Source organism: Euprymna scolopes, chromosome 15 (assembly GCF_053919585.1).
Source record: "Euprymna scolopes isolate OS-2025 chromosome 15, ASM5391958v1, whole genome shotgun sequence".
NCBI classification, from domain to species: Eukaryota; Metazoa; Mollusca; class Cephalopoda; order Sepiida; family Sepiolidae; genus Euprymna; species Euprymna scolopes.
The window spans coordinates 36165134-36177435 of NC_136496.1; the positions used below are offsets into that span (position 1 = coordinate 36165134).

At 31.7% G+C, this 12302-nt stretch overlaps 1 protein-coding gene across 6 annotated transcripts in view; it reads left to right on the forward strand.

Annotated features, from left to right (window-relative positions):
* Positions 1-12302, forward strand: part of LOC145293781 (histone deacetylase 11-like) — a 104964-nt gene that overhangs the window by 69458 nt on the left and 23204 nt on the right. For 4 of the 6 annotated variants that reach the window (XM_080140316.1, XM_080140319.1, XM_080140315.1 and 1 more), the window contains 3 exons: positions 535-604; positions 3663-3771; positions 5456-5636. In XM_080140316.1, the coding sequence (XP_079996442.1) occupies positions 535-604; positions 3663-3771; positions 5456-5636 (360 nt within the window). Of the gene's footprint in view, positions 1-534; positions 605-3662; positions 3772-5455; positions 5637-7343; positions 7376-12302 lie in introns of all 6 variants that reach the window. The other 2 variants (XM_080140321.1, XM_080140320.1) reach the window with 1 other exon arrangement.

Here is a 12302-nt window from a genome sequence, read left to right on the forward strand (position 1 = left end):
ATTCGTCTTCAATGGCATTAAAACTCCAACTGTCCACCTTGGAGTTCAAGCCTCAACTGACTAAGCATATGACTGCCCCCCCCCCCCCCCGCTTCAAGTGTTGGCTTTATTGTTCGATCCTTAGTCCATTGTTCAGTCCGTTTGCTATCGCCATTCGTCACACTCTTTAAACCCTAGCATTATTTCTCTTTGTCTGCGTTAAGAACAAATTCCTATCAATTGTCTATTGATAAATTCTTTTATTATTCGTTAAATCTACTTCCTTTTCTTTTGTCCTTTATTCTTTGTTCTTTTCCTACCCCACCCCCAGTACTCAACGAACATAGGGTCACAATCCATTGCTCATGTATCTTCCATATCTACACCCCCGAATATGCATGTCTTTTTTTTTTTGCATTGAGAGTTTAATATGTTAATTTTGTAGTAATTATATCTATATTGTATATTCATATATCATGTTAAATACTACCTTATGTATTTTGTATTCAACTTTTTACCGTTTGTCTTTGAATAGTCGTCCTGTTTATTTTTCAGAAGCGATTAAAAGAAAAGTTGAACTGGAACCGTTTACAGGTGACGAAGAATATTTAAATTTAGTAGAAACGTGAGTTTTTCATTTCTTTCTTTCTTTTTTTTTTTTTCTTTTTTTTTAACTAATATTTAACAATTTATGCACCAAACATGCAATCATTTCTGTTGTTCAATGTTAAGTTAATGCACCAGATTTCGATAAAGTTAAGTTGAGCAATAAAGTTGTAGTGACCAAAAATACATCATAACATTTGATGCTTCTAAGACGACTATAAGAAACCAACTACTGATTGTTATGACTGATAGTACCCTTTTTGGGAAATTCCAACTCCTCGACCTGGCATTCTCAAGCAACATGAAATAGAATAAGTACATGGAAGATGCTGCCAAGTCTGCTACAAACACACCTACTAGCATCCTATATCTTTATAAAGCTAACATTCAATACTACACTTCACCTTTTCTGACCTCGATCAGCGGAGGAGATGTCCTTTTAGATGGAGGCTATTTTTATTTTTGTTTCTATCCAGACTGCTCCTTTTTGGAGGAGCTGTATTTTCCCCACATTAAAAACCGACTTTGTGTCTAACTCTGCCCTCATGGAGAGGCAAGTAAATAGGAACATCTTGGCTGGTACACTAATCACTAGGTCCTTCCTCTTGTTTGAGGTACGAAAAAGAATTTCGAAGTCGATAGATCTCACACTATCTTCCAAACTCCAATTTCTGTCACATCGCCACAGTGTTACATCTTTGTGCTTGTCTTACAAGTGCTTTTACAGAATGCATGCCAACAAACTAATCCCATTTGTACCTTTTTAATATAACTATGTCTGACCTACTTGACTAGCAGCAAAATTCCACCTCTTCACTGTAGAAATCTAAAGATACAGGGAGATTTTCTACTTTGATAACTTCTTTTTTCAGCCTGCTCATCTGTTTCCCCTGTGTACCAACAAGCAGAAATTTAAATATAACTGGAACAAGCATTTTACTGCTTAACTCCCACCCCCCCTCAATATTTAAGTGTGTTTTTCCTTGTTCAAGCCCAAATGTGCCTCGCCATTTTAATTTAATTCTTTCTTATTAATGAGTTCAGTTTACGATAAAAGAAAAGGTACAATTTTAAATCGTCGCAAATCATTTCTTTGTTTGTATATTTTAAAACTAAACATTAATCAGAAGTGACTTTTCCAGGGCATTCATCGTCATGCCCAAATATCAGCTGACATGATATCGTAAACAAACACAGACAAAATTTGAATCACATTATTATCATTCTTTAATTTTTTTTGCGAATTAGTTCACCAGGCAAATTATTCCTTGTAATATATAGTAATCAATAAAGGATTGGTTCTATAATAACTTATACACAATTTGCATAAATTAAAATATTGTGTTTAAGCATATTGTATGACCTGGCAACGCCGGGGCTGCCAGCTAGGATATATATTTTTATTATTAAATATTATTTACATGCATAAAAATATATCTATGATCATGCATGTTTATAGCTTTTAGCCGTCGAACTCATAATACCAGTATCCGCAGTCTGTACAAATGTTCCACAATCGATCACCATTTGAATGCGTGATTTTTTTATTACTTTTAAAGTTAAGATTTGTTGGTATGAACAATTCTGTAACGCTGTTATTTTTATTTTTTCGCTACCATAGCAGATTTTTAAGATCTATAAGCTCTTTATGTTATTCATATGTATATATAAATGAATCCCAATTCATTCATATATATGAATAACACTTATAGCTCTTCACAAACCGCTAAGGTAGCGAAAAAAATAACATGTATATATGAAAATAACATGTATATATAAATGAATTGCGATTCATTTATATATACATATGAATAACATGAAGAGCTTATAGATCTTAAAAAAACGCTATGGTAGCAAAAAAAAAAAACGTTTTAAAGTTATTAATAGCATTAAAAAATGGCAACAACAAATCTTTATATATATAATGATTTATATTATTTTCTTGAGTAAAAACAATACTGAGATTTTTACTGTGATTTTTGTAATATTCAAACATTTTTTAAAATTATTTTATTTTTCATGCATCTCCAGAATTTTCCCCCACATGAAAAACGAAAATCAAGAAAAATAGCTTTGATGTACGTATCTGTGACGGAAAGAAAATATTGTATATTGAAAACCATGCACCGTGTTCAAGTAATTCTATTTTTATAAAGAATATTATTTTTAAGCGAATTCGGATTTTTCAAATACACCCTCTTCCCATATTAACAATGGTTTTCTAAATTTCCATTTGGGGGTTTGTATTACTGTACACATAGATTCGAAAAAGTTTTCAAAAAACAAATATATAACAAATAAATGTTATCAAAGGCAAGATAAATTACTTTTCTACCAAACTGGATATAATTTTTGTGTTTTTATTCAATTTAACATGTTTATTCAGCTCGAAAAGCATACAGTGTTTACTGATGTACTGGAAAATTCAAAATGGCGGCCGACTATCTCTTTAACACGGTAAGTTTGGAAAAAGGTGTAATAAATAATAAACTAGACAAAATACTGTTAGAAATTCGCTCAATATATGTTACCGTGACATAACTTGACATATATTCGGTGGTTTTTAATAGTATTTTGTCTAGTTTATTATTTATAACACCTTTTCCCGAACTTACCATGTTAAAGAGAGAGTCGGCCGCCATTTTGAATTTTCCAGTACATCAGTAAACACTGTATGCTTTTCGAGCTGAATAAACATGTTAAATTGAATAAAAATACGAAAATTATATCCAGTTTGGTAGAAAAGTAATTTATCTTGCCTTTGATAACATTTATTTGTTATATATTTGTTTTTTGAAAACTTTTTCGAATCTATGTGTACAGTAATACAAACCCCCATTTGGAATTATCTCGCTTGTTTCTTCAGATTGTTCTCCAGATGGCAGGGGTGAAATTGCCGCTCATAGTTTAGTCATAAAATGTGATTTTCTTATTTAAAAATAAAAGTACTTGATCTATTTGTGTGTACGATATTTTCTTTGCATCACAGGTACATACATCACACAAATTTTTGTTTCTTTTTTTATAGAATGGTAACTCTGGATAAGCATCTTATTTCTTTCTGTTTACTTTCCCAGGAATGTTGCAGGTGCTTTGAATGAATATCAACCAGACATTGTTATCTACAATGCTGGAACAGATGTATTAGACGGTGATCCATTAGGAAGACTTGCAGTGTCTCCAAATGTAAGTTCTTTTGATTACCAAACTTTAAAAATATTTTCCTCCGATAATTGTGCAAGTAGTATAACTAGAGAATTTTAAGTGTGAGCACAAAAGTGGAGAGACAAGTAGGTAGGAAGTGACGTCATATAGCTGAAGAATGATTTTTATGAAGATAACAACAGATGCTGAGTAGAACTGGAAATGTACAAGCTGTCTTCAAGATTAGAATGCTTAGCAGAGTTATAAGAACTTTCTATGTAAAAAAAAAAAAAAAAAATAGTGACTCAAAGGCTCCCTTTTCATTAGCTACTACACTAAAGTGTAGGGGAGGTCACCACTCCTTTCTTGAGATCACTCCACTTACTCTTGGTCCCCACCTTATGATGCTGGGTGTTTAGTAAAAGAACATCAAATACAATTTTTGAGGTCTTTATGACTCAACCCTGGTCTCCAAGCCCATTAGTCTTACCATTATTTCTAATGGGCCAGTTGTTATGTATACTAGAATTTGAGAAATAACAATATATGTAAAATATAAATAGCCAATTTTCATTTGTTATTGTTGTATCATGTTGTTAGCACTATGCAAGCAATTACAATATATATAAAATATAAATAACGAGAAACATAATATAAAATTATCTTATGAGATTTTAATAGTTAAATCTAAATATTATTTAAGCTTTGGTTCTGACTAGCCAATTTTCATTTATTATTGCTGTGCCATGTTATTAACACTATAATAATGTACTCTGATTCAATTTATTTAAAAAATGAATAACAGATAAAATGAAAACATTTTTTAATTCTGACTGAAAAGAAACCTTCATAAAATTTAGAACTTAACTTTTTATTTAATTTTATAAACAAAAATAGATTGTTCTTGTTTTGTAAGCATTGTAACTTATAACTTGTAAATTTGTAATTTATGTAAGTTTTTGTTATTATTATCTAATGTCGTAAGCACTGAACCTTCAGCCTTCAGAAGACTTGTCATCTAAACCATATGTTCGTGAAGATTCACGCAATATAAATAACATGAATTAACACTTTTACACGGCTAACAAAATGAGAACAACCTAATTCTGTGGATTAAATAAAAAGTTTGGTTCAAATATTTTCGTACAGGTTTCTGACTTAGATATAAAGATTCCTAATTTTGACTAAAAACTTCCCAAATTCAAAAAGATGCATTTGAAGAAGGTTAGGAAATTACATCAAAACTTTGTAAATACATATAACAATTAAGATGAGAATAGCATTCAGAGTAAATCAAATTCATTTAAAAATTTCAAACGGATTATTTGAATTCTTTTTGGGGAATGGGGTATTTATCCAGTTTACTATCCAATCTCATCTCAGCATTTCTGTCAAGTTACATTAACAGCTAGAAGATGCTGAAGCGATTATCCAATCAACTGTCAGAAGACAAGTTTTAATGAAACCGTGAAAGTCATTAAATCAAAAATAATTTCTTAAATCAAAAATGGCTTTCAACACGCTATGTCAACATGTAAATAGAAAGCCATTCTTAACATAGGAAAGGGGGACAGGTCTTGAATTAATCATCTGGCAGTCTTCACTTAAACATTATCCAACTGTTTACATAACTTGCTGGAAGATGCAGACCCAAAATTGCCAAAGATTGGGTTTTAAACTGGATAAATACCTTTTCTTAATTCATTCTTTTTTTTTTTTTTTACAGGGAGTTATAACGCGAGACTCAATTGTATTCAGAGCTGTGAGGTCACGGAACATCCCAATAATCATGCTCACAAGCGGTGGCTATATGCGAAGTAATGCTCAAATAATTGCCAATTCCATTGTTAATTTACATAACAAAGATTTGATTGACTGTCCTGAGGCGAGAAAATACCAAGAAACAGGTTGGTCTTTCTTACATTTAAAAAATTTTTTTTTTTTTCATGCATCTACGTTTCTTAATGGTGGTACCCTCTCCCTCCTTCTGTCATGAGTGAAAAGCAACAAATTATCCACCACATGATACTTATTTATTACAGATGACCACAGCAGCGACAGCTTGCAGGTAATGATGTTGGTCTGTGTCTAATTTCTAAGCTTGGTGCTGATTGGTTGAAAGCATTCAATTTCACTTCTGGCTTGTCCAATCAGAGGCCATCTCTCAAGTGAGCTGAGCATATGATAGAAGTTGATAAAAAAGGGGTTAACATACAACCTATTTTCCATCCAGAAAACCAAAGTGAGCTGAACTCTTTCACAGTATTTATTCCAATTCCAATCTTTTCTCTTGGGATGCAGCCAAAACCTCAAAGACTATTTGACCCTAGTGTTCGACTATACACTATACACTCAACAACAAGACTATATATATATATATATATTTATAGATATGTTATGAAACATGACGTAAATCATATACTTATAATTATTTTGTTAAGGTAATGTTTTAATATATATTTATAAATAAATCTAAATAGCTCACTTCGTAGAATATCGAACTGAAGATCTCAAGGTTTCAGTTTAAGTTTTTAGTAATGACATCTGGCTGATTTGTTGAGAAATTATTATTCAGGATTGATTCAATATTTTTTCATTTCTAAGAGAAGTTAAGATATTTCATTATCAAAATGAGATTCTGCAATGTATTTCTTGTGTTACATTTACAAAAATCGTGACTGATGGATGCAGAGAAAATGGTCCTTATATTATGAGTGGATATCTCAAAAGCAAATATATCCACTAAAATGTCTTTCTTCATTATTGTAGCGAAAATTGAAAAATTGAATTTCAAGTGAAACCAATGGTATCTACTGAATTGTTATGTCACAGTAATGAACATGGTAGAAAATTAATTATTAATGAAATTGGTTTTTATTTTTTCAAAGACAACTTAGCGAAAATTGAGTTTTGCAAAAAAAAACAAAAAAAAAAAAAAAACCAAAGAGTTCTAATTGTAAGAAAAGGGAGGTAAATCTTTTCTGAAAACTGAAAATCTTTGGCCAATTTAGCAAAACCTGATTTTCGCTAATTGTCTTCATTAATAACTAATTTTCTAGCTTATCGCTTTTTGTAATTTTTGGATATTTTCATTACTGTGACATGACAATTGAATAGATATCATTGGTTTCACTTGAAATTCAATATTTTATTTTTCGTATTTCGCTACAATAACAAAGAAGAACCAAAACACATGTCTATTTTTGCAGCAGAAGTTCTTAAACAAATCCTTACATAGCAACAAAAACAATCCGAAAGAGCAGTTGCAGACACTGATGCGCATGAGGATTTTGCGAACTGAGATTAAATTATAAAAAATAGACTTAAAAGAACCTTTTTTTGGCTTACAAATAAAAAATTCATAACAATTTTTTTTTTTTTTTTTTTCTTTTTTTTTAAGGTTATCCTACCTAAACTGTGTGATTCCTTCAAGCTAACACTGGAAAAGTCCTATCATTTTTCATAATTACTTGTTTACTCCACAAAACAATTTACTGAGATCTTACAGCGACAAATGAAAATTGTTAGCACCTGTGACTATCTTCAAACATTTACATCCTAAAATCTTGGTTTATTCTCTATTTTTATTTTCCATATTTTCATGTTAATTGCAGAACCAGCTAATTAAGTATCCACAAAAACGAACGTAATGTATAAAAAAAAAAATTGTCAAAATTTTATTATTTTTTCAAGATTGCTTTTCTAATATTATTAACACTTCTATAAATCATTGGGATTTTCTTCTGAAAAGAAAGCATAACAAAAAAATATAACTTTCAGAATAGGCTGAGAAAAATAACAAAATGTAACAATATCAGGTTTTTGTCCAGAATTCCTCTGTAATAATAAAGCAAAAATAAAGAAAAATCTGTATGATGTAGATACCTGTGACCGAATGAAAATGTCATATTCCAAAATTCATGAAAATTGATCAAGTATTTTTTTTTTTAACTAAGAAAATCAAATATTGAATTTCGCTACAATAACGAAGAACCAAAACACGTCTATTTTTGCAGCAGAATTTCTTAAACAAATGCTTGCACAACAAAGAGAGATAAGCCAATTCGAGCTTCCAAGATTTTTTTGTTTGTTTTTAACTTTGTACTTGTTCTGATTTACCAGTAATTACTTAAAATCGTTTTAAAAAAATTACTTGATCAATTTACATGATTTTTGGAACGTGATCTTTGTGTTCTGTGATGGGTATTTATATCATAAAGGTTCTTTGTATTTTTGTATTCTTAACATGAGGGAATTCTGGACAGCCACTCAATATCATTAACTTTTAGCTGAAGTAGCCATCAATGTCATGTTTCCCAACTTTTTTTTACTTTTACAATCAGAATTAGCAGTTAAGAACAAATATAAAATATTTTTCATCCATTTTCTTTTTTTTTTAATTAAAAACCAAAATTTTTCAGGTCTATGATGATTGATATTAGCTACAAAATAACTAGAATGCTATAACAAGAACAACAATGTATAATTTTCACATCATTTCTATCCATGCATTGCATGTCCTCAACTCTCACCATTATTTAACTCATTAAAATGCATGTACGTAAACTTACAAAATTACCTCATATTGCCTGGATTGTAAATTTGGCGAAATAACATTTATCTATATATCTATAAAAGTGAAATTGTCTGTCTGTGTACATTTCCCTACCAAACTACTCTGCCAATTTTCAGTCTACAAACTCGAGATTTGGCATAAGGGGTATTGAGATTTGGGAAAATCTTTTTAATCAGTTTTCGGACAGAAATTTGGGCTGTCAAGGGGTCAAACTTCAATGATTTGACCTTTGAAAACTCTACCAAACTCCTCTGCCAATTTTGAGTCTAACCATTTGAAATTTTAGATGTAGGTTACTTGGACATGGATCAAACTTTTTAATTTGATTTGAGCCCAAAACGATAAATGTTAAGGGGTCAAAATTGGGGTCAGAGTTTTAAAAAAAATTTGACCTCTGTGGTCTTTATCAAATTACTCAGCCAATTTTTAATCTAAACATTTGAAATTTTACATAAAGTCTATGCAGACATAGGGCAAGCTTTTTAATCGTTTTTTTTTTTTTTTTTTTGGAGGGGGGCAAAAATTTCGCTGCCAAGGGGTCAAGTTTAAAAGATTTGACCTTTGCTGTCTCTAGCAAACTATTCAGCCAATTTTGGGTCTAAACGTTTGAAATTTTACATAAAGGATATTCAAACATGCAGCAAGCTTTTTAAATCAGTTTTGGGAAAAAATTTGGTTGCCAAGAGGTCAAAGTTGAAAGAGTTGACCTTTGCAGACTCTACCAAACTCCTCTGCCAATTCACACCTTTCACCTTTTAACGTTTTAAGAGAGTGTGTGTGCATTTTATTAGTATGGGAACAATGTGTTTCCATTGTATATTTAATCTATGTATACATGTTTCAAAGATGATTATTATACATTGGATAGGCTGAAAATCAGTGACTGGTATTTTGAGAGTAAACTGATGGAGAAATTCATCTATTATTAAAGGGCAGTTGTTTATGTATATGCGTGTCTGGATGTAAAACTAAAAGTTTTTAAAAAAAACTACAAAACAAACACCCACAAAGTTGGTATATTCTTGATCAGGATTGACATAGATGAATAATATCTAAAATTTAGAAAAAATTATTCATTCTTTGATGGTCAACTGTGCCAGATTTTTTTTTGGGGGGGGGGGTTAATTATTCAGTGTTTATATGTACTAATTCCAAAAGGAATCTATTATATAAAAGAGAGTTGTCTGTGTGTGTGTGTGTGTCCATTTAGAGAGGAATGGGTTGGGTGAAGGAGAAAGAGGAGAGAAAGAAAGAGCTGTAGAGAGACAGAAGTTTTGATAGAGATAGGTTACATTTTGGCTCCAGGCAATGACAATTAACCCTGCTAGTTGATAAATGCTTTGCAATGTTAAATCATGTAAACTGAAATCCGAACTAAAATTTTCTAACTTGATTAATTTGTACTAATCTCAACATGCTGTTTCAATCTTGCATGCTGTTAGATGGATAATAAATTCCATGTAGAAAATAATAATACTTTTAAATATTTTATATTTAAAAAAAAATAATTAAATATTTTCTAAATTATAAGGAAAAAATATTGTATCCAAAACTTAGTTATCTCCCTTGCTTCCAAAGAGAAGCATTTATTTACCTCTGCATTGGAAATAGACAAGAAATCAGGAACATTCAATGGAGGTTCGCTAAGTGACAGTCAATTAAATTCCTCCTCATTTGTAATTTACATAATAAATCATTATTATTGTTGATCTACATAAAATCGGTTTCATCCAATTATTTCTTCGTATTTGTTTTATTATTCACAGAATACACTTTTTAACATATGCTTAAAGATTATTTTAACATTTTAACATATGCTTAAAGTCTGTCTAATCTATTATTTTAGACATGTGCAATTGTGTCTATCACTTTCTATTCTCTATCTCTCTATACATAAAAATAATTAGAAAATAAGGACCAACTCTGATGTGAATATTTTTTAACATAGACATCAGTTATCACAAAATTAAATGTAGATCAACAAATCTACATCTATATAATATACTCAGTTATATGTATGATGCCGAGGTCCAAAGGTTAACTAATTTGCATATTGCTTTGGTAAAGTAACTCTCATTAATTAACTTTTATATTGTTTTCTTATTCAATGTAAAGTGTAAGGGGACTCTCTGACCATGTGTTGATAAACTGTCCTTGCATTCGCACGAATACCAACTACCAATTTGTAGCAAGAACTCTTCTATCACAACTGAAAAGAATTGCCCAGTATTAATTTTCACCTTTAAGTGCGCCTAGCATGAGATGGAAGTTCCACGAACAGAGCTACTTTCCATCATTTCTTATTAGTGGAGCACATTACCATAGGACTGCTCCTCTGCATCTTTAAATTCAATGCCAACAAATTTATATATCTATAAAAGTGAGAATGTGTGTGTGTTTGTATGAGGAGAATTCTCAACCTATATACTCAACGAATTTTTAATCTACAGACTTGAAATTTGGTATATAGGATATTCAGACATGTGGAAAAAATTTTTAATGGGCTTTTATCTGGAAAAAAGGGGCTACTAAGGGGTCAGAATTGAAAAATTGGTACTTGGGGGGGGTCATCAGATTTTTATCTGTTTGTCAACTGTTTCACGAATGCGCATGCACGAATCATTCATATGACTTATTACTTATGTTAAGTATAAGTAGATTTGAAAACACTTTTTAAAGATCGTGTCAGGCTGGTTTAATTGTTATCTTAGTTGATTCACTGTCTTTAGGTTTTGGTTTTGATCTCGGCTCGAGTTTTTAAAAAAATTTTTTATTACCACAAAAAGTGAACTGTTTAGAAAAAAAACATAATACTCGCATACACATGTCTCGGTTTCTGTATGAATTAAAATATGATATTTGTGCATTTTATGATCAGGCAACGCTGGGCAGCCTGCTAGTATGTATATAAACTGAACCCATAAGTAATCAAAGCAATCAACCAGCTCATTCCATTTGTCATTCTCAATCGTCATAATATTCTTAATTATTCAACTATCATTCCATCTCATTCACCCTTATCCTTGAATGGCTTTTAATGATGATAATTGGACTCATCACTAAGAAAAAGAAACCTCCCCTCAAACCTGGTATGAGAATGATGAAAAGGGACATCAGACCTACCCACCATGACTCAGCAGCTAACTTGCCCATGACATCTGTGAGTTCAGCAACAATAACAACAGTAGAAGCAGCCTTGTGGCGTGGCATCGTTGGCAATAAAATAGTAGACGAAAATGCCAAAGAAGAGGTGGAAGAAGACTAGTTTGAAGTCTACCACTAGTACGACGTGGTGAAAACCATGATCAAACCATCACCCTTCCTGCATGAAAGAGGTTTTTTTTTTTGGGGTTTTTTTACATAGGCATCACCACATTATCAAGGCCAAGAGGCCACTCAAGGATAAGGGTTAAAGAGTATACAGTAGAGATTGGACAATATAGTAATCATTAGTAATGAAAATTCGGTAAATTTGATAACTTATATGGAATGGCTCATCAAGAACTTATTTACGTTAGACTTGAACACAACCATATTGTAGTCAGCCGGAAAGCAGGAAAACGGAAGACAATTCCACAGGCGTGCAGTTCTAAGAAAGAAGCTTTGTTCATGGAATCTATGTTTAGGTTTAGACACAGATAAAGAGTGGGAGGAATTATTGATAGTGTTTTCAGCTAGACGAGTGTTTCTTGTGAAAGTTAGGCGAGGGGGGACCATAGATTGAAGCTCAGTCGAACACTTTCCATGAAAATAACGATACATCAGAGACAAACTCGCAACATCTCTTCTGTGAGATAGAGGTTGTAGGGAAGAGAAAAGGACATCTCCTACGAGGCTACGAAGTCTATTTTGAACTCTATCAAGGCAGGACAAGTCCTTTCTAGCAGCTCCTGCCCAGATGTGGCAACAGTATTCCATCGTTGGACATACCTGGCCCTTATATAGATAGAGAATTGCATCAGCAGTGAGATATCTACCGGATCGATAGAAAGAATCT